Source organism: Syngnathus scovelli, chromosome 10, assembly GCF_024217435.2.
Source record: "Syngnathus scovelli strain Florida chromosome 10, RoL_Ssco_1.2, whole genome shotgun sequence".
In the NCBI taxonomy this organism is placed as follows: Eukaryota; Metazoa; Chordata; class Actinopteri; order Syngnathiformes; family Syngnathidae; genus Syngnathus; species Syngnathus scovelli.
Genome location: NC_090856.1, coordinates 451812 through 476997, shown reverse-complemented (window position 1 = coordinate 476997; position 25186 = coordinate 451812). Strand labels below are relative to the sequence as shown.

Below are 25186 nucleotides of genomic sequence, written 5' to 3'. Positions count from 1 at the left end.
GCTTGCATTCCAAAAAGATGCAGATTAGGTTAATTGAAGACACCAGCAAGGTGGTCCATAGATGCAAAATGATGACTCAATCAATAGCTGCTAGGACTTTGTAGTGCTCAACCCTAAGTTCACTAAATTATGAAGCATAAGTAAGTACAAACGGATTGAGCCACTCCAAGTTAAGATAAACACAGTTTGTAGCTCAAAGCAAACATTTCAAACAAAGCAAACATTTGAAACAAACTAAGCATGAAGCAAACTTAGAAGCATGCATCCAAGCGCATTGCCTACCTGTTGCGTGTGACCAGGAACTGAGGACTCTCTTTGGATTCCTTTTCTTTTCTTTTCTTTTCTTGGCTTGTCTTCTTTCATGAAGAGGCTTTCCCTTCTTTGCTTTGATAGTGGTCTGCAGGCAACATGGCCGTCCGTCTGTCCGTCCGTCCCTGGCATCTGACAGGAAGGTTGGTGAATTGCTATATTTTTTTCTGCCCTCTGCAGGTCTGGAGATAGACTCAAGCCATAACCCAACTTTGAAACTGTAACCTTAGTTGAAAACCTCCATCCCTCCTTTGAAATCCAAACCCTGATTTGAAAAGCTAACCCAATTTGAGCCCTTACTTTAAAAGCCTAACTCTGGTTTAAAAATCCTACTTTGAAACCTTAACTCTAGTTTCATCCATTTTGAAAACTTAACTCTAGTTCAAAAGCACACTTTTCAACCAGGGTGCTGTGCCGTGGATGGCGAGCGGAAATGGTTCTTATGCTAACATCCGAAAAATTAGAATAATCAATTAATTTGCCACAGCTCTGGTATTGGATCTCATTAGATTGTTGGGGTTGGGTGAGGGCTTGCCAAAAGCCTTTGAAGCCATTTTAGTTTTGCTGTTATCAGTCTCTGCATATGCTGCTCCCACACAAAAGAGTCACACAGTGAAGTATTGTTATGCTGAGGACCAAAAAAAAAAAAAAAAAAAAGGAGGTCCAGTGCACAAGGCGGTGGCCTGCAGGGGCTGGCACAGGTTAGCACCAAGCTCTTTTGTTACACACATAAGCACGCATGCGCACACACACTAACACACACCTGCATGCACTCACACAAAGGTCAAAAGTGGGGTTTGATCGTTTTTATTGGCCCGAGGCAAACAAATAGTAAACAGGCAAACCAGACCCAATTCGCCATTGCCTGAGCTACAGTGGTTTACTTCTCTTTCAATGATGGTGTGAATGATCCTTGTCACTATTTGCCCCTGTGACTGACTAGCAAGCAGTCTAGGGTTCTTTCTGCATTCAGCCTGTTGAAAGCTGCAAATGGATTTGGAGCACAAGGACAAGGTTACGAGCTCTGCGGGGTGGTGCAATATTACCCTGCCTGCCTGCCTGCCTGCTTGCCTGCCTGCAAGCCACGGTCTCAGGCAATACAATCACTAATTAATCATTGACCTGCTGGCTGGCGTTAGGTTCACTTGACTGAGGATTATGTTCACAGTGCGAGCGAGGGCTGATGATAGTACAGCGACAAAACACATAAAATACAGGGATTCTGCCTCGGAGAGTAAAAGAGCTTTAAGTACAAAAAAGTAGATTCAAATTTAAAAACAACCGGATAAAAAAAATGCTAAAGGTTTCCATGATGATGAAATACATGAGGCAAATGCTTGGTCATTTGTTCATCCACTGGCTGCCATTGATCGACTGCTCTTACTGAAAAAAGTACAAAAGAATGGAAATTCATACATTTAGACATTTAAAAGGGAACACGGTAAAGGGAGGGACAGGAGAGGACGACACAGAGAGCCATTCGTCCGGCAGCATCTTCGGCCGCCCGCCCGCCCGCCCTTTAGTTTGTCCGCAGCTGGTAATCTGCCAAGAGATGGAACGGCAAAGCATTAACACGGACGTACCTTTTGTCCCCGTCATTACTCTGGCACATCCTTTCAAAAGATTTACACTCGTGCCGGCTGGCTCACTAAATCAAATACTCAATAATTACGCTCCTTAGGCAAAGGTGAAAAGAAAGACAGTGATGCTGCCGATCTAATGAATCAAATACAAACTTTGCCAACTATTTGACTTCTTACCTCCACTTTGTGTGATGTAGCGCACCCAAGGCAAGGCCTGGTAACCGCTCTTTTCTATAATCTTTAGGTAACGCACCTGGGTAGGTAGCACAAACAAAGTCAATTGAGCGCAAATAAAGGTCAAAGATATTGTTTACTAACATCGACTCACACCTGAATGCCAGACACAGTAAAATAGGGGATCTCAAAGTTAACCAAGATTGGTCGTTTGGCGTCCAACTCATCGCTATCCACACTGGGTAGGCCAAAGTGCGCCCGCATCAGGTACTCCTTGCCACCCTTCAGACACAAACACAAAAGAGTTTGCTGAAATGAAAATCGTTTTGGAAATGATTTCTTTTTGAAGGCACGTCATGGATTTGAAAGAGAGTTGTGCACGAACGGGGAAAGATTTGATGTTCCACTGCACCACATTCTTCTCGGGCAACCACTTGGCAGTGCCTGTGCTGGTCTTGAACTTTGGTGAGTCGGCATCACTGGGCACTGGCACCAAAATGGACACATTGTTGGCAGTTGACCTGCTCTTAAACTGACTACGAGCCTGCAAAGACAAACAAATGCCATTCCAAAACGTTCAAGCGTGCAAAGCCCAAAGATGGTCTTTTGTGGGGAACAAGCCACATGTCGATGTTCCGTGTTTACGCTTGCGCATCATTCGTCATTACCTTCACCTTGATCTCGACCCGGCTGTGGGAGAACTTCTCGATCACGCTCTCGATCCATATGAGCGGCTTCACCTGTCGGAGGGACAAGGTCAGAAGAAAGAGTGGACAAGGTCAGAGGGCTGAGCGCAGACAGACCTCAACAGCATCACAACACACTTGATCAAAGTGAAACCATGTTAACCTTAGGGACAAGAGAGAAATTATAATGTGGACTCAAGAAATGTGCGCTGTGTTTGTGCGAGTCCTGCTCACCATTGTGTTGAGCCGATAGGACATGAGCTCACTCTCGCCATCAGGGGGAATGAAAGAAATGGTGCGGTCGTTCTGGAAACGCGACAGACGGACACACTGATGGAACTTTACATCCTCCAGTTCCACCGTTTTACTCTTGTCTCCTGAGACACACACACAACGCAAAGAGAAAAATGCTAAAAAGGGACTTGTGCAACCAATCTCATAATTGATTATTATTGAATTGCAACACTTTTCAATCGATTCTCTCTCTCTGCTCCATGTATGTGTTTGTAAGCCGGAAATGCATTGAGCATACCGGCAAAGGTAAAAAGTAAAGGTCATTTGAGACGTGTTCTACAAGATAACAAGAGCGTCAGAGACAAGTCTGTGCATGTGCAAGGGGAGCGCAGAAGATGTGACAGTGTCCCTTGTGGTTTGGATTTGTTACTCCTCTCACCTGGGCTCACCTTTTTAATACACAAAATAACCTGGAATCAAAAAACAAAGCAGTGTCTGCAAATATTGGACTGTGTTAATTTGCCAGAATACCTGCTCATCCTGACTGTAAATCGCTTGAATTATATTGAGTCAAACTAAGCACAATTACATTGTCTGAAGAGTCATTATTATTATTATTCAACTAAAACACATATTTGTATACGTGTTGATGCAAAATCTTGTAAAGACCTGCCTGAATGGCCAGTAAAAAAAACTTGCTTGATGTGAGTAATGTTGCCATTACCAATGTACTGATTTGACTCGTACACTGCAAGTGCAAGTATTCGTATTTCAACAAAACATGACTGCCTCCTGTCTTTGTGGGCCATATCCAGAAGGGGGCGGTGTTAAACAATGGATAATGTTAATAGGCTCTGCCACACTCTCAAACCGTTTGAATTTTGCATCAAAATTCTGCTTGTTAGATCATTTTTGCAATTAGCCTTTTCATTTGAAGGGCTGTTACTTACTGCCTGTGATTTCAAAAAGCACTTTGTCATTGAGGCCCAGTCTGAGTTCAGGCATCCCTGAAAGGATCACTTTAAGCTTAATGCAGCCTACGATCTCACTTCGAAGGACACTCCCGCTTGCATTCACCTGGAAGAAAAACAGTTGAAAAAATAATAATCATCATAAAGTGACAACAAAATACCACAATCAGCCCCTCTGTGTCTCATTCATAACCAAGCAACCAAGGAGGAAAGCCCATATTGCGAGGGACATTTTCACAACTTTTAATAAAAACATTTTCTTAAAACAAAGTGCCCTCACCAGTAGATTTACTGACTCAATGACATCCATAAAAACTTCATTCTTTCTGTACTTGATGCCCTCTGATCTCCAAGACACAGCATTGGTGACAGTGGCAGGAGGTCGGACAGCCCCAATCTCCAGTTTGTGACCCTGCTGGGTAATGTACCTAAAAGAAAGCAAAGACAAACCACAACACTGCTTTCTAATCAGGCAGCAACCTGAAGTGTTACAACACTGCCATCAAACTGTCACTCAGAGAGGCTAAAAGATGATGAATGTACTGGAATCAGTGCAAATGATGAGTACAAAATAACAACAATTGATTGATTGTGCCCAAAAAATGACACCAAGAGCTAGTTGGGCAAACCTGAGATCAGAGATCTCGACATTCGTCTCGAAGCTTGAAGTGAGTGCAAGAAATGGCCGGCGCAATGTTGAGGGTAAACAGTGCACTGTGAATTGACAGTAAGACACGTGGTCGGCGCTGTGCTGTGGCCAAAACACTAAGTCTTCAGTGGGACAGAAAAGGGAGAACACAAACAACCCTGTGAAGAGTGAAAAGACAGCACGCTCGTTCGCTCGCTCGCTCGCTCAAGTGGCACAGTCACTGGGCTCTCTCTGGTCATTGCGATCCCTGGATAAAGCTCCATTATTTGCTGTGGCTTAAGTCATTCGTTATACATACTATATTGGGTTCTTTCTTGAACTGAAGGGACCCAAGTATTGAGCCGACTCTACTCTACTCTACGTGCGGTCAAATGCACAAACAAAGGCAGGATCCAAATGTGGCCGTTTTTCCCCCTCCCTGAGATTACTAATAAAACACGCACAGGACGTAGCGACAAAGGCGAAAACGACACGCCTGGGAAAACGGCATTCACTGAACAATGAGCAAACAAACACTGAATAGACTTTGCGGAGATGGACAGAATAACACGAGAGGGAGCTCAGGAGAATGGGCTTGAATAAGAACAGATTTGATCACGTCTCACTTCAGAATGTATATTTTCACACTCGCATCGTTCTGACAAAGTAATAGTACTTTGATTCAAATGAGGGCTTCTTACTCTTGAAGAATCTGGCTGTCAGTAGTTTGTGGGAAACCAAAATCCATGACTTCGTCCATCAGCTCGTAGACGGTCACAAAGTTGTCGCGAATGCTCTCCTCCTCCAGCTCTTTAAAGTACTCCTGCAACACCTAAATGCAAGTGCTCATTTCAAACACATGATAGAACTAGAAGAAAAAAAATCTTGCTTAAAATGTAAATCAATGAACACAAAGTACTTTTATCTAGCCGATGTCATCAGGGGAGTTTTCTTGAAACATTTATGACAGTATTGAGAGTGGTCATGAAATACAGATCCAAATGCATTCAAAGAAAGACCACTCTGTTTAATAATTCATTGCGTTTGATCAAATCACCTAGTAGCACGTGTATTGTTACGCAATGGGACGTCAAACTAAATCATATAGGGAGCGACACTTGAATCTTATTTGCGTATCAAGAGCATGTGAACTTTGTAAGTTTTCTATTAGGATGAAAAGATACAAACCTCCACCATCTTGTAAAGGAAGGAATAGAGCAGAGCAGCATTGGCGTTCTTTTTGGTCATGGCCACCACTGAATAAAAGGACTGTTGAGAAATTGTTGGATGGATGGATGGATGGATTGATTTGAAAGGCACAATCAGTACAGCAGGAGATGAAAGCTGCTTAAAAGATGGAAGCAAACGAAAAGATGGCCAGCTGCGGGGGAGTTTCATGGCTCACTTGCCAGATTGGAAATATCACTAAGAACTACAAATCCACTAGAAATGAATAAAATGCAACAAAGCCGTTAAAGCGTGAATATTATAGTGCCTGACACATAATGCTTTTGTGATGCTAAATTTTGAGGGAGGGCCGATGCTGCCCGGGATCTAAATCCAAATGGAGGCAGGCGGGAAGGGAAAAAGCGGTATTCTCCTCAAAAGTTGACACAATGTGCAAACTCCAAAACACACATATGAATTCTACTGGGATACAATAAAGGTTGTTATGTTTGATCCACAGAAAGTGTGAGGCGCCGTGGGCGATGAGTGGAGTGGTCTCGGCCTCATCTTCCCGCTTAATCAGGAACGGCATGAAGTGGTCAATCTCGTTCATATCCATGTTTCCCATGTAGTTACGGCAGATCAAGACCTGAATGCAGAAACGCAACAGAATATAGTAAGCACAATGCTGTCATGAAATATTTACAGCTTCTGGTTGAGGTAACACATCTGAGCACTCCACATTCAAGATGTTTCACCAAAATGCCATAGGCATACCGATGGTTACGATTCTTTTTTCAGCAACCCAACTCATGACATTAAAAGTTATACCGTATGCGCATTTTAGAATAGAACACAGTTGTGCAGTTGGTCATTCTCAACACATAATGTCAAATGAAATTGGTTTTGACACAAGTGAAATTAAAATCAAGCATTAAAAAAAAAAATGTTATTATAGCAAGTGACCGTTCAGAGCGGTGACGCAATATTTGTTTGACAAAAGGGACACTTGATAGAAATAAAAGTTGCATGGCTGCACAAGAACAGCTTCCCTGTTTTGTGAAACCAGTTCGACAAGTTCTTTTTTTTTTTTTTTCTGTCTGACACGTCTGTCTTACGTGCAAAGAGAAATGTGCCATATTTTTCCAATTGGCGAGGTATGCCGAGATGTTGTTGAAGTTGCAGAAGCAGGTGTTTTGGATCACCTTGCAAACTTACCTTTCCCTTCAGGTCCAATATAAAGAGCGCCGACGCCGACATCTTCGTAAACTCCTGGGGTTCTCCAATCGGGCTTCTTCTTCTTCTTCTTCTTCTTCTTAACGTGCCTTCAATTCCAAGTGGGTCACTCGTGTGCAGCAATCATTTTCGCTCCCATCATCTTTGTCCCTCCTCTTGTCTCCTCTCCTCCAGCCAGCCAGCCAGCCAGCAGCGTGCCTGTGCTGCCCTCGTCGCTCTTGCCTCCTTTGGCTTGAACTTGCTGCGCTTCCTGATCAAGCCTGTCAGCTGTCAGGCTCGGAAAGAAAGCCGTATTTCCGGGAGCTGTGCTGCAAATTTAGAAATTGCATTTGGAATGGAATCAGTCGTGACCTAATTTGTAGCGACACAGACTGCACTGCTGCTACAAAATAAAATGTGCATACGTTTTGTGATTTCTCACGAAAATGTTACCTCAATGTTTGATCCATTTCAACTAGTCATGACTCCCTCCTCATGAGTCATGATGACTGCTTTAGCAGTGGCGTCGCACTAGGTTCTACAGCAGGGGTCACCAAACTTTCAAAGTGAGGCAGAAATTTGTTAAGAGACTCCAGCATTTTATTTTACATTCTAAAAGATTCATATACATGAGGATTTTACCATAACAGAATAAATGAAACGCTGTTACTTGCAATCATTTTCCATAGTGAAACAAATAAGAGAAGAATGATCATTTGCCCGAGCACTGTTGTGATGCTTTGTCTTATTCTTCCTATCACTATGCTTTTTAACATATGCATTAAATCCACTTGGACTATTTACTGCACTTTTTGTCAATCATACAGGGATACATAGTTTGCGCTCCAAGGTAACTCAAGCAAGCGTGAAACCATGCAAAAAAAAAAAAAAAAGTAAATGGATTGCTTACAATTTCCCTCAAAATGTATGGCTCTGATTTGAAATGATTAAAAAGATTTCTTTTCTGAAATACTACAATAAATAGGGCATACTCCTCATGTATTTAATATCCCCAAATTGATTTCATAGATCTGCACACCTGATTGACTCTTATTACTACCACTGTGTCCTTAAAATGAAAGCGCAAATAAGTGCTTGATCATTTTTGAATCTTCAATTATGAACTACTCGGTTGGTCATTCAAATGTGGAACACAGAGTTAAAAAAAAACAAAAAAAAAAACAGGTCGTGGACATGGGGGTTCTCTTGAAAACGAAATAACAAAAAAGTGCTTGATCATTTCTGAATCTTCAATTATTAATTACCCAATTGGTCATTAAAATGTGGAACACAGAGTTAGAAATAAAGGTCCAGGTGCTTGTGGAGCAAAGGAGAAGTAAGAGGCGCCCGCCTCCCTCTAAGTAATGGCAAATTGAATTTCATTCATGCCTTCGTCCATATCATCCATGTTCTCTGCTGCTCTTTCAGCTCTCACTCTTTCACTTGTCGGGATGTAGTTGTCCTCAATGAAGCCATCGTCATCTTCAGCACCGGCAGGATGACGAGGGATCATTTCAGATTCTCCGTGCATGTCAAAGCCCACGTCCGGACCTGCACATCAGCATGAGCAATTTTTTTACTTGATGGCCTCTTACCATGAAAGTAGGGATATAAGTGCTTCTTATGGGTTAAGACCAACCTGACTGCTCACATTGGCTAATGTCTGTCTCTCTTAACCTGGTGTGCCGATAGCTGGCCAGGTAGCGCCGAACCACTTGACACTTAGCCAAGAGAACCATTATTACAGACATGGAGATGGCCGTGGCCAAAACGGCAACCAGGAACTCCCATCTGTGAGAGTTGCTCTTCTTTGTGTCTGAGAAAGAAAGAAAGAAAGAAAGAAAGAAAGAAAGAAAGAAAGAAAGAAAGAAAGAAAGAAAGAAAGAAAGAAAGAAAGAAAGAAAGAAAGAAAGAAAGAAAGAGAGAAAGAAAGAAAGAAAGAAAGAAAAAAAAATCACTGCTCAGCATCAATGATTAAGAAATTGAGCAGGTCACTTAATCTTTTCTGATTTCCGCCTAGTTTGGATTTAAGATGATCAAAATGACATTTAGCTGATTTCCTTACCGGTTGGAAGCGTCGTTGCCGTGGCTACTGTGCTTATATTTGCAAATTCGTCCATCCGTCTTTTCTTTTTCTTGGCTTCGTTGGGGAGTGTTTTTGCCTGCGTGACTCAATTTGCAGCTTTTTGACCAAAACTTCCAGCTTTTAGTTGAGGATGATAACTAACATGGATCTTCAATTGTCAGTGGCTTAATATAAATCCATCTGACACTACCAATTGTGCATCAATTTTGCTTGATTGGGATACTGCATCATCTCCTGACATGAGTTGTATAAGTGCTTTCTTGACCTGGAAGAATGTTGTAGCCACACAACTCCACTGGAGGGCAAGGTTGGCTCTTCAGTGTAGCTCTCCACATCCGTGTGGATTGTCCTTTTCTTCAGTCAGACTAAGTGAGAAAGGATAAAGTCACATCCATCAATTTTTTTGAACACAATGGCAGTCTATAACAATGCCATTTTTGGGTGAATTATTTGTGGACTAAGTAAATATTGTCCATATTTGATGACTCTGTCCCGCAAAGACAACAAACAAATGCCCTAAATATCTTGTGTATGTAATTGTGTCATCCTGAAAGGGAGACATTACATGGCTTTCTCAAATCCAAATCTCCTAATTGATTTTGAGTTGCCTGGAGCTCCAGAGGGAGGAAGGCTAAGACCCACAACAGGAAAAGTGTGTCGCAAACAGGAAGCCTTGCCTCCTCGGGTCTTTCTGACACAAAATACAGCAAAGCCACAACACGGTGCTGCTATTAAATGGAATTCAAAATGGAGCCGGTCGGGAATTTGTTAAAAGCCCTCGACAACTGACATTTTGTTAAGGCGACAGTTTTGTTGAAGCAACTTGGTGATCGTTGAATGACACGTTCATGTTCACCTGCCACAGGGATCAATCAAAACAGAACCGTATCAATTCAGCACAATATAACCAAATGCAATCATGCTTCAAATCACTTTCAGTACCTGTCTGGTTAGCTTTCTTTTTCTTTTAGGCAATAGTGTGCCACTACTGTACTGTTTAGAGTATAAACAATAAAAGGCTAATGTCAACAAGTCAGTCAGCGTGTCAAAGCTATTGTACATAACAGCGGAAAACAAAAATTCCAACTGAGAAGCTTGCAGTACCTGATCATGAGTGCCTATGGATATCCGCCACCGCCTTGGTAGACTGACTTTTCACATTCACTCTATGTGTTTGTTTGTAAAAGCCAGAAACCTGGTGCAAAGGTTTAAGGAGGCGTGCCCTGCAGCTGCTTGCCTGTTAATGAGTAACTTGGGAACTAAGGTGTGCTTCCTCCCTCCCTCTCTCCCTCCCACCTGGAGTTTGTGATCCCTTCAATAGAGTCAGTGCATCCGTTTGCACCAAACACAATCACATCTACGGACAATTTGAAGTGCTCAGTCGACGCACATTTTAGGGATGTGGGAGGAAAATAGAGCAGGCGCGGGGGGAACATGCAAACTCCACGCAGGAAAGCCGCAGCAGGAATTGAACCCTGCACCTCTCAACTGAGATGCGGAAGCTCTAACCAGTGCGACGGCCTACCATCCACAGTTCATATTGTCATTTAACTCTTGCGACGTATTGCTTGGTCAATATTATTTCAACGGTGGCTTGTTTGACTTTCAGGTGGAGTGTGTGTGTGAAAGTGTGTTTTCTTAATACTTTGGAGCTGAGGGAGGAGGAAACCCATCCAATTTGGCGCACTTTAGTTTATTTAAGATGTACACCCTTTGGGGACAGAACAGACATTGGGAGGCTCCTGAAAGGAAAAAGCAGGTGACCCCGAAAACAATAGGGCCACTTCCTGGACACTGCTCTCTGTATCGGTGTCACTTTTTTTCTGTCTCAGTCACTCTTCCCTTTTCCTTCTGCACGGTGTCCCTATATACTACTTCCACAATGCATCTTGAGGCACTTGGTCTGCGACAAAATACAGAAAACTAAAGGGGGAAGAAAATCCATAATACCTGTGGCTATAACTTCTTCAAAAAGCCCGTGTGAGTGTGAATGGCAGCAGGTCTATGTTTGACTGATGGTGTTCCTATCACCACAAACAAGCAGATGCATGGATATTTGGATATCATTAGTGGTCCATCCAGAACCTATTTAGAAGGTACAAATAAAAGTGTGTACCGGTACCATTAAAAAGAAATTCTCAAATTCACTGAAATAAAAAACTCAAATATAAAAGTAAATTCTGCAGACAGAAGACACATGGTCGAGAGCACATTTCAGGATCTTTTGCAGCAAGTGCGGGGGAGTGTGCGTGCGTGTGTGTGTGTGTGTGTGTGTACAGGGGCTTTCCATACTTGTGCTACCAAAGGATGTTTGCTATTTATCCACTCAAATAGTCGGTAGAGGTCTGAGGCCACGGTCATCTCTGAAAGGAAGATAGGACAGCTTTGCTTAGTCCTTTAAAAGAGGAAATGAGCACACGTGGCAGGCACACTGTACAGAACAATAGAGACAGAAGCAGACTCCGAACAAACAACTCACATATTTACCATTCAATCTCACCATGAGACCATCTGTTGGAACTTTTCATTCATAAGGTGAGAACTTCAAATTGTATACATACATACATAGACACGCATATACACTCAAAAGGAATACAACACGGTAAGTATGGTGAAATCACGGTATAATTGTTTCCCATGAGAATAATTCATTGTCAATGAAAGTGTGAGGAGTAAGTGACTCAATCAATTCTTCTGCTCACTAAAAAAGATGCAACATCTTGCCCATGCATGCGCACACTGCATTCTTCGTGGAAACAAGACCAAATGGCCGGCAGAGCCACCAAAAAATATGTTTCACACAGGAGCTGAGAGCCTCCAGAAGTGCCATTATTACCTCTCCAGGCCTTTCCTGCCTGTAGGTTGACTCCTGCCCCTGTACTGCCTCCACTTCCTCCGCACACATATCTGCCTGGAGCAGCAGTCCCTTTTCCTGAGTCTGGCTCAAGGTCTCTGGACAAGCAACAATAGTTCATCCATCTCTCTGTCTCTCTCTCTCTCTCTCTCTCTCTGATATGTAGTCCAAATTCAGTTCTAATATAATAGCTCAGGTGCTCGTGAAAACATTGGCCACATCACTTGTTTCGCCTGCCTGTCTGTCTGTCTGAAAATGTGTTATCCCGCACGGAGGGGCCCTCTGGCCTCGCTCCAAAGGTTGACTCCATGCTGTTATGATTGAGATGATCGGCATACAGTACAGCTACCTGTGAGGTTAGAAGAGGTGCAAAATCAACATCCGTCAACATCCCGGCACCACGGAGGCTTTGTTTGGCGCCAGAGAGGAAGGTCAGCCTATTTTGCATCTGCTGATGGACCCACATCGCCATTCACCACGGGGGACACGGACGGATTGGGGTTGGTGAGCGGTGACGGGTCAGCCTACCCAATTCCGACGTCTGTTTTTGTTCCGAGCGGAATGGAAAAATGGAAAATGACTTGAAAAGCATGAGCACGTACACATGCTTCAAAACAACAATGCCAAGGAGCAGAAATGTGAAAAGAGCTAAAGATATCTATCCTCTGAGGAGATCTGCAATTTACTGCAAGTCCTCTAGCATTTGATGTTTCACAAATGAGCTCCTGATTCATAATTAGTGTTAAAGAAAAGGAAAATGTTCCTGCGCTAAGTTGGGCGAGGGAGAGAGAGAGAGAAAGAGAGAGAGAGAGCCTTCACTTTGACATTGAGAAAGATTGCTTTCAAAACAAGAGACTTATCAAGGCAAGCTTTTAGGGCTCTTTATCTTTTAGGGAAATCCCATTTAAGACATTCAGGGCATTTGCAAATGCATAGTTAGGCCCAGCCCTAAAAACATCACACACACTCCATTCAGGGGTCACGGAAGGTGCGAGCGAGCGAGCGAGAGCCTTGCTCACAGGCTCTGCTCTCTGCAGGATCAGTGCGTGTGGAGTGGTGCCAGTCCACCACACAATGAGGGGAAATGGGAATTTGATACAAACTTTCTCACAAAGTCGCTTGCCTGAGTTGTTAGTCTGCCTCCAAGCTTTGCCATGGCCATGGCCACCTACCTCCCCCGCTGCAGCCTCCACATAATGTCGCAAACCATTTGGAATTGTAGTGTTTGACACATGATGAGAGGCCGTTCCAAAGTGTTTGAAAAATGATATTATACAGTAGCAACAGTGTCAATGTAAACAGACGGAGGAACCTTTCTATTCCCTTCTACCTACAAATGCTACTATATCAAACATGGCACCATTTTACTGTTGTTTGACCTTTCCCTGATTAAACAAATCTGTCATGACGGCTGGGATTGCACACCCAAATGCCTTCCCTGCACGGAGGCGGGGCTGAGGTTCAGTCCAAAAATATTTCATCTTAAATGAAACAAAAGGTAAAAGGGTTCTCACTGTGAGCTGTGGCACAAAGCAGGGCAAGGCAAAACGAGGCACACAGCGCAAGTGACATTAACACAACCAAGATTGCACAGAAATTAGGGAAATAAATATCTGGAAAAGTGGCTGAGGTAGCAGATTGATTAGAAGACACGAGGGGATGGGGCTAACCACAACGGGTGGCAACCAAGCAGGGCAACACAACATGACAATGAACAAAAGGAACCTAAAGCAAAGTCTACTAACCAAACCAAACCAAAGAGACAAAGAACATGACAATGTCAAAGTTTTAAGTTGCATTGCACAATGTCATTGATTCCATTGAAGAATGCAATCATTATTATCCTGGCGAAAAATGGGCTATGCACTCACACTTTGTTTTGATAGAATCGATAACACAGCTAAGTATTCCTTTTAGGCCAAAGAAACCCAGTGAACTCCTGAAATGGAAAACAGGAAATCTCAAACAATAAGGAGTAGAGTCAACCCATGCGTAGTTGATTGTCTGAAGTGGCAAGGAAACGTAAAGCAAACATCAAATCAGTCTCACACTTATTGCCGCCGAGTAAGCAAAGGCGTGTGTGTGTGTGTGTGTGAGTTGATATTTCAAAGTTAACCTTTTACAGACAAAGTAGACACAACAATCATATTGTTCATTATTTCCTGGCAACTCGGGCACGGGGAGTATGGACTCAACTCTGCAGGAATTGGAACAAAGTCATTGAAGTGAAAGAACAAAGATGTTACATTTGGCAAAACATCATCCCAGCTGCAATATATCCCATGCTTGTTTTCAGTGTCTGCGCAAAGGAAAACCTGCAACAGCAATTTGAAGATGCCATGTCAGCCAAATCCAAAATAAAATACCTTAGGTTAGGGCACCGTCTCCCTCTTCCGAGACTCCAACACTCCATTGACAAGCACAGCATATGACTTTCAGGATTACACACACACACAAAAAAGGAAAACATGAGTATACTTTGAACTGCTGAACAATGTTCTATTTTACTCATAGATCGGTGTGCAAAAATCAGTTTTCTCATCTACTTGCAGATTAAAATGCACTGTTCTAATGAACCTTATAATCATGATCAAGAGCTGGAGAAATGATTATTTGGAACCCCTTGGACGGCCAGCTTCAACTCCTATGAAAATGAGATGTGGAGCGCCAGGCGGCTGACTGTGACGCGCTTCCTTCCTTCCTTCCTTCCTTCCTCTCCTCTCCTCTCCTCTGCTCTCCCATCCCATCCCACCCAGTGAGTGAAAACCGAGTCACACTGCCACTTCAATCTGTGTTTGCTTTCAATCTCTGCAGGAGCGCCGTCACCCAAGATTTTCTGGACGTTATTTTGTTTTGGAACAGCTATGCGTAAAAAGGCGCACCGTTCGCCGTGACGCATGGCCGCTACTTTGGACGGGGACGACCGACAACTTTTCTCCAGAGATTGCCGAGGACTATTGTGTCACCTGTTGTGTACCGGGATTCCATACAGTATGAAGGTCGTGTGCCTATGGGTGTTGTGCATCATGGATCTATCAGGTGAGAATGGTTTTATTCCTAACTACGCCCTCTAATTGAGACTAACATGTTGTTTATGTCACAAGAAGAACGTTTTGAGCCTCTTGGGAGAAAAGGAGCTCATCCATATTTCCTGCCATTGTTCTGTGGCTCTGGCGCTTAAGGAATGAATGTCCCATAAACAGATATTGCTTCACCACTTGTTGCATTAGTGAACAAGACATTTTGAGTCATTTCATACACTATATGCTACACATTTTGAGAGAGAGAGAGAGAGAGAGCCAGGTGAGAGACAACAGAAGCAGTGGGAGAACGTGCAAGTCGTCACAAGTCAACCTGCAAATTGTGAGGGCAAAATTTGAGCCAGCCACTCCAGTACTGCCCTGACGTGGAGTATTTTGTGGTCTTGAAGAAATCCGAAATATGTTGCTTTGGGCAGCCTTGCTTTAAGCATCAACTGGTGTCTTCCAGGCGCCGTCATCGACTTAACAATGATATCCACCGCAGAGGTCATCCAAGTCAATCGCTTCTCCATCTCTTGTATTAACGGCGAGCGCACCTCTGCCCACGTGGAACTGGACATCAAGAGAGACAACAAAATTCTCATATTCCCCAAAATGCCAAACTTCAAACTGCTTAAGCCGAGGAACAAGAAAGTTGTGGCCAGAGACTTCCGAGATTTGGATAACGTGGGTATATTTTACTGTGAATCGGCACAGGAAGTCCCTCCGCTGGAGACGGTCACAATGATCAACAACTTTGCCAGAGGTGCGCTGACGTTCCGTCTTGCGATGCTCGCCTCTTGGTTTCAGTCTCATTGCGTGCGTGTCTGTGTTGTCCTCAGCCAATTTTGTCCCAACCCACTTGACAATTACGGCCAATAAAGGAGAAACTGTTCACCTCAGCATGGTGCTGCTGAGCTCCCAAAAGAGGGATGTGACCTGGAAGTACAATGGTAAGCCAGCTTTTACACCTACACTTGGAAAAAAAAAAAAAACATCCTGCTGCAGGATATATTGAAGTCTATATCAATGCCAATGTACTTTGTGTAGGAAATTACTATTACATGACTCACTGGAACGACATGGTCAACCACACGGCGGTGTTGACGGTGGAAAATTCAGCTTTGGCCAATCAAGGCATCTACAGTGCCAGCTATGTGGGGGACAGTCCTCTTCAGGGTGCCTGGATGAGACTCATTGTCCGAGGTTTGGAATCGATCAAACAGAAAGATTTGAACACCTTGAGCACGGCACGTAGCAAGACTTTAATGGCAGACAGATGCTCGTCGTGCAAGGCACGCTTTGCTCATGCGTGTAATAGCCAGGCCGCAAAACACTTTTACAGCCGGATTGCTCAATAAATCAGTCCAATGTAGTCATGAGGGCAAGTGTAAATTTGTCATATTCACTGGCAGCCCACTTCATATCTTTGACGTCTATCTCGCTGTCAGTTGAGAGCTGATTACTGATTATAGACATTGCATTGAATTCACACTGAAATACGACTGCAGGGTTTTTATTTCACTACTCGAATGACGGTAAAAATCTGCTGTATATTGCCCAATCCCCCTCCCTTGTTACAACACTTGGAAAGTGACATTTTGGTAAAACTGGAGGAAAGGCGATGTCGAAAGAGGTGTAAAATCACAGTGGGCTGTACTTTATTATTCTTGAGAGACATTAGTCAGGCGGCGCCTCCACCCGCCATCTGTTCTTCAGGATTTTGGTTTTCTTGCTATTTCTCAATTCCCGTGCGCATAGTATGTCACAATTTGATTCAGTAGCCAGCTCACAAATAGACTTACTACGAGTACGTTCAAAACAAGCAAAATACAATACACCCGTTCATATACTTAAGAGCCGAATCAGATGTGCTTGGACAAAATTGCATTTGGGATCATTTTGAAGACATGAAATGAAGTTGAACTTTTCTTTGGTAGCTTGTCCAAATAAGAAATGGGGTCCTTACTGTGACAAGGACTGCCCAGACTGCCTCAATGGTGGAGTGTGTCATGATGTGGATGGAGACTGTATCTGCCCTCCTGGATTCATGGGAACACGCTGTGAGACAGGTTGGTACTCTTCAACGTTGAGAGAATATACAGTACTCGGATATGAAATATTTTCAAAAAATCATGGTATTTGTCAGATTGAAATGCTTAATACAATGCACAACGTCTATTTGCATAGACTCCTTCCTTCCTCCCAGACCGCGCAAGCTGCACTTTTGGGCTTTTGCTAGATGCAATTTCGGTTCCGCCTGAAAATGAGATCAGCTTCCGCCCGCACGTGTTTGCCTGAGAATTCAAGTTAGCACCCATTTGTTGAATGGCCAAATCTTAATGAAATCAGGCCCTATGTTGTTGTTTTTTCCACCTGGAAACATCTCAAAATATGCACCCCAAATACTTGGTATACTGAAATGATCTCCTTGTAGTTTAAAAATAACACCCACAAATATTTGCGATTCTCTGATGGTTTGTAGCGTGCAGAGAAGGAATGTTTGGGCGAAATTGCCAAGAATCGTGCAGCTCGGAGCTGGACTGCAAGGGGCTGCGCTTCTGCCTACCAGACCCTTACGGTTGTTCTTGCGCGAGCGGCTGGTTCGGGAACCGATGCGAGAAGGGTAAGTTGGGTCCCTCAACCGTGCCTATATACTTCCATCGCAAAGTATTGTGCGTCTTACACTGTATTGTAGTTGATGCATGCATTTCTTTTCTTTTCTTTTCTTTTCTTTTCTTTTCTTTTCTTTTCTTTTCTTTTCTTTTCTTTTCTTGCCAGCCTGCCATAATGACATGTATGGCCCAGACTGCAGGCTGAGCTGTCGATGTCAGAATGGAGGCATGTGCAATCGCTTTAGTGGCTGTCAGTGTCCCACAGGATGGAGGGGACAAAACTGTGAAAAATCTGGTAAGTGTTAGTATTGATTATATATTCAATATATGATAGAAAATGTAAACATGTTCTTTTTTCATCAATGTTTCTTGTCTTTCACCAGACAGGGCCCCAGAGATTTTGGATTTGGACAGTAATTTGGAGTGGAACCTCAATTCAAGCCCAAAGATCTATTGTTCAGCTACAGGCAATCCGCTGCCCAGTCATAACAGCATTGAGCTACGAAAGCTGGACAGCACTGTGCTCAAGGTAACAAATGTTGCACTTTAAGTTCTCATACCCTAAAATCTACCAAATGGCTCAACCACCACACAGCAAAAATGTTTCCACAGGTACCTCCGAAAATTCCAGATGGTGCTGTTGTCATGAGTTACACTGAACCATTTTCTGTGATGCATTTGACTCTTAGGCATCCCACACCGTCATGGATTCAAATAAAAGTATCGCCATGTTTGAGATTCCACGACTGAGTGCTGAGCAAGGAGGCTTATGGGAGTGCAGGGTGTCGACCAACGGAGGCCAGGACTCGCGCAAATTCAATCTTACCGTTAAAGGTCTGTCTGATGCCATTTCAATCACTAAAATACAGAAGTGACGGCTCAGGTTTGATGTGCTTTTTGTTCAGAGCCACCCGTTCCCACCACTGCTCCCATACTGCTGGAAAAAAGGAGCAAGCAGCTGGTTGTCATGCCCATGGACTGCCACAAAGGAGATGGGCCCGTTGTCTCCACCACGCTCCTCTACAAGCCTCTGGGAAATGAAGATTCTTGGTCCTCCATCATCGGTAAAGATAGCAAGTCTACTCATTGGAAGTCCGAGTACAATTGCCAGTCATCACATGTCGTGTCATGGTTGCATTGTTTTTCCTTCCAGTGTACAGTGACAAAGAACCCATCACACTGATGAACCTGGAGCCTTCAACACGCTACCGTGTGCAGGTCCAGCTGACTCGCCCTGGCGCCGGAGGAGAAGGGGCTCCAGGGCCAGAAGCCATCATGGAGACTGATTGCCCTGGTAAGTAAGGCCCACACCCAATCACACGGCGGCACGTTCATTTCCACTGGCTACAAAAATGTACGACACTTGTAAGACTGGGGCATCCTATTAGACGTCCTTCAGAGAGCTTGCGAGGAAGGTCCAGGATAACCATTGGCAATCCGATTTGACCAACAATTCGGGGGTGAACTCTCAGCGTGGTATGTGTGGAGGAAAGCAGTGTTTGCTTAGCAACAACTCGGCTTGATGACATTTTCGAATGGGCCGCTGTGCACTTTGGACATTAAGATAAGTAAAAAATCTCTGCGGGAGTTTCTTGATTTTGTTTTTACTCTGGCGTGCTGCGGTGTCTTAAGTTTGTGTCTCTTTGAGAACATTACGGTAACAAAAGCCATGCAGATCAGAATACATTCAAATGCTCTGCATCTCAGTGGATACTTTAGAGTAGGGGAAATGCAAAAAGCTTGTCAGATCCCCCACCCCCCAGTTCATCCTGTGTTCTCTGTCACTGCAGAGCCCACAGTTCAACCCGAGATTGACATCAGCTTGGTGGAAGGTCGCAATGTCACTGTGCGATGGCGACTGGCCGCCGACGGCGGCGGCGTTAATGGCGACACAGCCAGTGGCTTTTTAGTGCAGCTCTTCGGGCCGCCACCTCACAGGGAGAAACTCCTGGAAGAGACCACCCTGTTAAATGTTCTGTCCAAAACGTTCTACAACATGGAGTATCAACAAGACTACACAGTGGTGGTGCGCCTTATCAACTGTGGCAGCCAGGGGCCTCCTTCCAAAGCCTACCACGTCCGTATCAACAGCCAGGGTAACTAGCCATTCAAATCAGCTTGGAAAGGAGCAAGAAATTCAATGAGCATGATGCATTTACAAAAACAATGGAAGAGAAGACTTCCTCAGATTCATAGCTGACGCTTGCTGGTTGCTTGTGAAGCCTCTGTGAAGCCCGTTTGAGTTGAGGACAAGTTACTAAGTAGTTGGAGGATGCCCAATGCGTTTTCAGGGAGATATCCTACGGAATGTTATGAACCGCATGTTCCTTGTTGCCGTATTCAGATCATTTGTTATCCTGGTCGGCCATGTAGCCTTTGTTTCAATTTGTTATTCAAACTTTCGGTTCGAGTCAAAGTCAGTTTTCTTTTACTCCTACCTCTTCACGGTTACAGTGGACAAATCAATGCGCTTGATGTGCTTCAATACTCAATCACTGTCCTAACGAGCGCCATTTGTTGCGGTTCCAGGCCCATCGGCCCCACGGAACGTCCAGGCCCTGTCCTCGTCCCCGTCAGCCATCCAGTTGAGGTGGCGGCCCCCCGAGGACATCAACGGGGGCGTCACCAAATACGTCATTGAGTACCAGCCGGTGGCCCAGGGGAGCCCGCACCTTTGGGTGGACACGGATGACGGGAACAAGACCACCAAAGATGTGACGGCGCTCAACGGAAGCACACTCTACCAGTTGAGAGTCAGGGCTTTTTCCAAGGTGCCAGGAGAGTGGAGCAACTTTGTTCAAGCGGCTACACAAGGAGATGGTAAGTTGGATTCAAGAATGACTTTTGCCTATGAAACGCCCAAGCTTATGCCACAATACTACTTGAATATTGATAGCGTTAATACGTACCTCTCGCATGCATCCTGCTCTGCAAAAAAGGAATACACAGCATCAAAGCTATTAGCAAAAGGCCCGACTTGTTCAAAAAGAAGTCAACAAATCCAATCCAGAGCCTTTTGTGGCAAAACGTGTCAAGCTAACACCACTTACAAATGTCTGGACTGCATTTATGGACACTTTTGCAAGTATCGGGACCACCCACAAAGGTTCCTGAGAGATCGACTCGGGATAATACCACAAGGTCCATTTATCTCCTCTGCCTAAAAGTCATCTGCTCCTCATTTTTTCACGTATTCTCTTTTCATCTGGCAAAAAAAAGGGCTGGAAAGTTTAACCCCGACCACCCAGGGTGTGTCTCGGAAACCTGCGGGGGACAACTACCAGCTGTTGGTGGCAGTGGTGGCCTCTGTTACAGTCACGTGTGTGACCATCTTGCTGGCACTGCTTGCGCTCTTCTTCATCCGCAAAACTCTCCTCAATCGTCGTCGCACGTTCACCTACCAGTCTGGATCGGTAAGCAACAGATCATCTCGTACGCTTTGTTCATCACCGTGATAGCTTTGCATTCTTCCTGAAATGAGCTTTGCTGACATCAACAGGGTGAGGAGACAATTCTGCAGTTTAACTCTGGAACGCTGACCCTAACCCGAAGACCTAAGCCCATCCCGGAGCCCCTTACGTATCCAATCCTGGAATGGGAGGACATTAAATTTGAGGACGTCATCGGGGAGGGCAACTTTGGACAGGTGTGCCAAATGGAGATTTTCTCCCCGAGTTGCACAAGTTTACTTGAAGTAACAAGAATGTTCCAACTAGGTGATCAAAGCCATGATCAAGAAGGATGGCAACAAGATGAGCGCAGCCATCAAAATGCTGAAAGGTGAGAAAGCTGCGCAGGCAGATGAAATAGGGTTCTTCTGCTGATGTGAGGTGGTTGTTGTTGTTTTTTGCGGCATCACCGTGTCTGCTTCCCCCCCCCCCCGCAGAGTTTGCCTCCGAAAATGACCACCGAGACTTTGCAGGAGAACTGGAAGTGCTTTGTAAATTAGGCCAGCACCCCAACATCATCAACTTGATTGGAGCCTGTGAAAACAGAGGTGAGGACTTGGTTTGATAGCCTCTAACACTAGCAATGTTTCCTACTCCATATAATAGATAAAAACATAGGTGTGTTTACATTTCATGGCAATCAATTGCAACATTCATTAGAATGCGACTTCATCTGCACATGGAATCCACCGCAATTGAAAACTAACCACAGGTTTCTTGGCTCATGACGTCATCCGTCTATTTATCCGATTGTCTAATGTTTCCTTGACCCCGTTGTGACTGAGCTGAGCATGAGGTATCGGGTTCCCTGTTTTGATTGTGACAGTGTTTGAAGAAATGTAAATGTCAGCAGTTTACACAACGCAGAGTAGCTTACATTTGGAAGGTAATTGCAGAACCAAATCAGCCTTCAAATGTAAACATTCAACATGTTCTCAAGTAGTCATTTGGCTCTTCAAACATCTGCATTCTGTCTGCTGTTGTTTAGCACAGCAGAAGAAAAAACGGGCTGTTTTGGAGCCAGAAGACAGAAAGTCTTGATTGGGATTTGTTTATTCATTCAGCAGGCCTCAAATGGCATACGACTGACTCTGCTGGAACGTTAGGGCCATCTTTCACAGATTTGTCCAATTTGCCTGTTAATGCATTGGTTTGTTCACGTCGTCTACCCGCTATTTTTCTGAGGAGAATCTTTTGACCTGTCTCAGGTTACCTGTACATTGCCATCGAATATGCACCTTACGGCAACCTTCTCGACTTCTTAAGAAAGAGTCGCGTGTTGGAGACCGACCCCGCCTTTGCCAAGGAGCACGGCACAGCCTCGACGCTCACCTCCCAACAGCTACTGCAGTTTTCTGTTGATGTGGCCACTGGGATGCACTACCTCAGTGACAAACAGGTAAAACAGTCACACTGCCTAGCGTTGGCAACTAACGTATAGTCCCGACCGAGTGTGTCCACGTTTCTCGCAGTACTTGTACGAGCTTTTGTTATTCCAAAAGGAGATCTCAATGTGGCAAAAGCTTTAATGAATTTGATGCTCATCATCAAACCATGCTGCTGGCACTGTTCCCTGTAATAACTTCCCCCCTCATTTCAAATCAGTTCATTCACAGAGATTTGGCTGCCAGAAATGTTCTGGTTGGTGACAACCTTGTGGCAAAGATAGCTGACTTTGGTCTGTCCCGCGGTGAGGAGGTTTATGTTAAGAAGACAATGGTAAGTAGATCGAGTTTAAAGTTATAAGAAAATGCATTAATGGCTATTTACTGGACGTTTGACACAACAGTTGCCTCGGCAGCCGTTAAGATGAGAATTGTCTTGGTGTCATGGTGACGTTGTGTTGCTTCCAGGGCAGGTTGCCTGTTCGCTGGATGGCCATCGAGTCTCTCAACTACAGTGTGTATACAACCAAGAGTGACGTGTGAGTAACAATTCGTTTCCACAAAAAGACAGACCAATTTTACAGTGTTAGTCGTGTTGGTAACTAGTATTTTCTTGGATGCATCCATTGGCATGGACATCTTTGTCAGAGACACCAAGGTAAAAACAATGACGGAAAGTCGGTACGGTAGCACCAAAAATGACTTATTTGGCCCTCTTGTGAGCTTTCAACACTGCCTACCGTGGAAAACGGCTGTCAAGACAAAACAACAAATCATCCCCCTGTCTCTGGAGGGACGACAGTAGTGTGTTGCGTGTGATAAGCACAAGCAGGAAGTCCTGAGTACAACTCAGCAGACGTTGGGCCGTCAACTGGAAACTATTTATATCCACGGAAAAACAAGTTGGAAGAAGAGCAAGAGCTGCCCAAAGAGTCACAGCCATTTTTAAACATCAGCAGTAATGAAAGAAAGAAACACAGAGAAACAACCGACAAAAATATGGATTTCAAGGTGGAATACCATCCAGTAGATACAATGAGAAGAAAAATGACAAGAATGCTAAGCCAATCACATTTTACGCTGTAGAATTGTACACTTGGAGTGGAATCCTTTACGCTAGTGTTGCATTCTGCACGTGACACAACTTTTAACTCAGATCAGCTTCAATGTTTAAGAGTTCTATGATCTTTTTGCTCAGGTGGTCTTTTGGAATTCTCCTTTGGGAAATTGTAAGCCTAGGTAAGGAAACACACCAGCTCACTTGAACAATCAAATCAAATCAAATGAAACATTACAGCCTTTCATCATCTCGCTTTTTGTCCATGCGCGTTAGGTGGCACGCCATATTGCGGAATGACGTGCGCTGAGCTGTATGAAAAACTGCCACAAGGCTACAGGATGGAGAAGCCCAAGAATTGTGACGATGAAGTGTAAGTCATGATTGCCGTCAGGTTTGTTTCTTTCTAGTCTCTTATCATTTGAGTCGACTCGGTTTGTGCCTCTCCCTCCAGGTACGAGCTGATGAAACAGTGCTGGAGGGATCGGCCCTACGAAAGACCCCCTTTCTCCCAAGTGTCGGTGCAGCTGAACAGGATGCAAGAGGCCAGAAAGGTAAAGCTTCATTCAACTGTTCATGTTGCGAGAAAATCAAGCCAGCAAAAGGGGAGCGGCAACTGAGTATGCAAGTTTTGATCAAGACTCCCTTTTTCCAGGCCTACGTGAACATGGCACTTTTCGAGAACTTTACTTACGCTGGAATAGACGCTACTGCCGAGGAGGCCTGACTACCAGCCCCCCCAGGCCCTGGCATGCCACATCACCTCAAGAAGAAGCCCAAAAGATTGTCACCACGTTACTGCCACCTCCCCGCTGCTCACCGCAGAGACAGGAGAAGCGGACGCTCTCTCAAAAGCACCCAGTTATAGATGGAAGACTGTGAAAGGACACCGTTTCGCTCTCCCACCGAGGCCGTAGCAGCTGTGGAGCGTGGCCTCGGATGGAAGACATCACGAGCGAGCCGTCGTTTTGGGGAGAGTGAAATCTTTGGGCTTTTTGTTGCTGGAGACGTTCCACTTTTGACCTGGTGTCAAAGGTTACGGAGTTACGTACACTATGTGGCTTGCTGTTAGACCACAGGGTCTGTGGGGTGCTCACGCTGGACCTTATTTGCTCTCCGAGAAGCAGACAGACAATCATTGCAGCTCTCAAACATACAATGTAGCACTTAACACCATTCTTGGTATGGTCACTGCCATGTACAGTAGTACACTGTTATCGTATTTTCTTCTCAAAAACATGTATGGAATTGTAGTCAACACAAATGCACTCATGGCTGTTGAAGTGTTGTAAAAGCATTTTTTACTGTCTGTTTTTGGTCATTTGTTCACCTACAAACTGCAATATACGTAGGTCACTGTTTGGAATCTTGCGTACATTACAGAAGTCACCTTTTCGTTTTTGTCAAACGATCAAACCTGTTTTTTTCATTTGATTGCTTTGTGTAACACAATATAGTACCAATCTTTTTTGAATGTTATGTACGTTACGTAACTGTAATGAGATTATGCTTTAGTTCAAAGTTGAGCTCTTTTGTTTTTTACCTGTGAATACTCAGTAAAGTCCTCTGCAATCCCAATGTATTATCAAACAAGCATTTATATCTTTTTTTATCTTGTACGAGTTTATTTTTCACAGTTTCTATGGGGAGTCACTTATCTCCTCTGTTGCGTTAAGTTGCTATGTCATTGAGGTTCCTTTCTCTATAAACAAACGACTATGTCGGAAGCGTCTGTCAAAAATGGCCTTCCTGA

The 25186-nt window shown here is 44.2% G+C and overlaps 3 protein-coding genes across 8 annotated transcripts; 1 reads left to right on the top strand and 2 right to left on the bottom strand.

Annotated features, from left to right (window-relative positions):
* Positions 1-1100: 1100 nt before the first annotated feature.
* On the bottom strand, positions 1101-7517 carry ap1m3 (adaptor related protein complex 1 subunit mu 3). Its single transcript, XM_049729250.2, has 13 exons — positions 7421-7517; positions 6971-7296; positions 6245-6401; positions 5774-5841; positions 5287-5417; positions 4238-4385; positions 3937-4063; positions 2987-3129; positions 2735-2806; positions 2452-2610; positions 2223-2348; positions 2070-2145; positions 1101-1851 (listed from the first exon to the last, which is right to left on the bottom strand). The coding sequence occupies exons 2-13, from the start codon at positions 7010-7012 to the stop codon at positions 1829-1831; spliced, it is 1272 nt and encodes a 423-aa protein (XP_049585207.1). The 5' UTR covers positions 7013-7296; positions 7421-7517; the 3' UTR covers positions 1101-1828.
* Positions 7518-7545: 28 nt separating this feature from the next.
* c10h1orf210 (chromosome 10 C1orf210 homolog) lies at positions 7546-11365 on the bottom strand. 4 transcript variants are annotated; one of them, XM_049729262.1, is made up of 5 exons: positions 10158-10324; positions 9277-9418; positions 9033-9163; positions 8607-8783; positions 7546-8518 (listed from the first exon to the last, which is right to left on the bottom strand). In XM_049729262.1, exons 3-5 carry the CDS (start codon positions 9085-9087, stop codon positions 8325-8327), a joined length of 426 nt encoding a protein of 141 aa, XP_049585219.1. In that variant the 5' UTR covers positions 9088-9163; positions 9277-9418; positions 10158-10324; the 3' UTR covers positions 7546-8324. The 4 variants fall into 4 exon arrangements, with proteins under 4 accessions (XP_049585219.1, XP_068508351.1, XP_049585222.1 ...); XM_068652250.1 differs by having other exon boundaries at positions 9033-9149; XM_049729265.1 differs by lacking the exon at positions 10158-10324 and adding an exon at positions 11346-11365 and having other exon boundaries at positions 9033-9418.
* Positions 11366-14434: 3069 nt separating this feature from the next.
* On the top strand, positions 14435-25011 carry tie1 (tyrosine kinase with immunoglobulin-like and EGF-like domains 1). Of its 3 annotated transcripts, XM_049729245.2 has the most exons (24): positions 14445-14946; positions 15397-15693; positions 15770-15880; positions 15978-16133; positions 16868-16999; positions 17413-17553; positions 17709-17837; positions 17926-18071; positions 18232-18376; positions 18448-18606; positions 18696-18836; positions 19333-19638; positions 20072-20362; positions 20762-20955; positions 21042-21188; positions 21259-21322; positions 21429-21539; positions 22200-22390; positions 22597-22710; positions 22845-22915; positions 23575-23615; positions 23710-23806; positions 23888-23987; positions 24089-25011. In XM_049729245.2, the coding sequence occupies exons 1-24, from the start codon at positions 14805-14807 to the stop codon at positions 24158-24160; spliced, it is 3498 nt and encodes a 1165-aa protein (XP_049585202.1). In that variant the 5' UTR covers positions 14445-14804; the 3' UTR covers positions 24161-25011. The 3 variants fall into 3 exon arrangements, 2 of the variants coding, with proteins under 2 accessions (XP_049585202.1, XP_049585203.1); XM_049729246.2 differs by lacking the exon at positions 19333-19638 and having other exon boundaries at positions 14450-14946; XR_007483464.2 differs by lacking the exons at positions 23710-23806; positions 23888-23987; positions 24089-25011 and having other exon boundaries at positions 14435-14946; positions 22258-22390.
* The last annotated feature ends 175 nt before the right edge of the window (positions 25012-25186 follow it).

Excerpts from the sequence above, each read along its gene's own strand:
- tie1 (XM_049729245.2), top strand. The coding sequence starts at position 14,805 with ATGGCCGCTACTTTGGACGGGGACGACCGACAACTTTTCTCCAGAGAT. Across the intron at positions 17,838-17,925 it reads ACAAAACTGTGAAAAATCTG|ACAGGGCCCCAGAGATTTTG; the intron begins GTAAGTGTTAGT and ends GTCTTTCACCAG. Across the intron at positions 23,807-23,887 it reads AAGAATTGTGACGATGAAGT|GTACGAGCTGATGAAACAGT; the intron begins GTAAGTCATGAT and ends CTCTCCCTCCAG.
- ap1m3 (XM_049729250.2), bottom strand. The coding sequence starts at position 7,012 with ATGTCGGCGTCGGCGCTCTTTATATTGGACCTGAAGGGAAAG. Across the intron at positions 2,611-2,734 it reads GGGTCGAGATCAAGGTGAAG|GCTCGTAGTCAGTTTAAGAG; the intron begins GTAATGACGAAT and ends TTGTCTTTGCAG. Across the intron at positions 2,349-2,451 it reads GGAACATCAAATCTTTCCCC|GGTGGCAAGGAGTACCTGAT; the intron begins GTTCGTGCACAA and ends TTGTGTCTGAAG.
- c10h1orf210 (XM_049729265.1), bottom strand. The coding sequence starts at position 9,087 with ATGGACGAATTTGCAAATATAAGCACAGTAGCCACGGCAACGACGCTT. Across the intron at positions 8,784-9,032 it reads GGCAACGACGCTTCCAACCG|ACACAAAGAAGAGCAACTCT; the intron begins GTAAGGAAATCA and ends TTTCTTTCTCAG. Across the intron at positions 8,519-8,606 it reads TAGCCAATGTGAGCAGTCAG|GTCCGGACGTGGGCTTTGAC; the intron begins GTTGGTCTTAAC and ends GCTGATGTGCAG.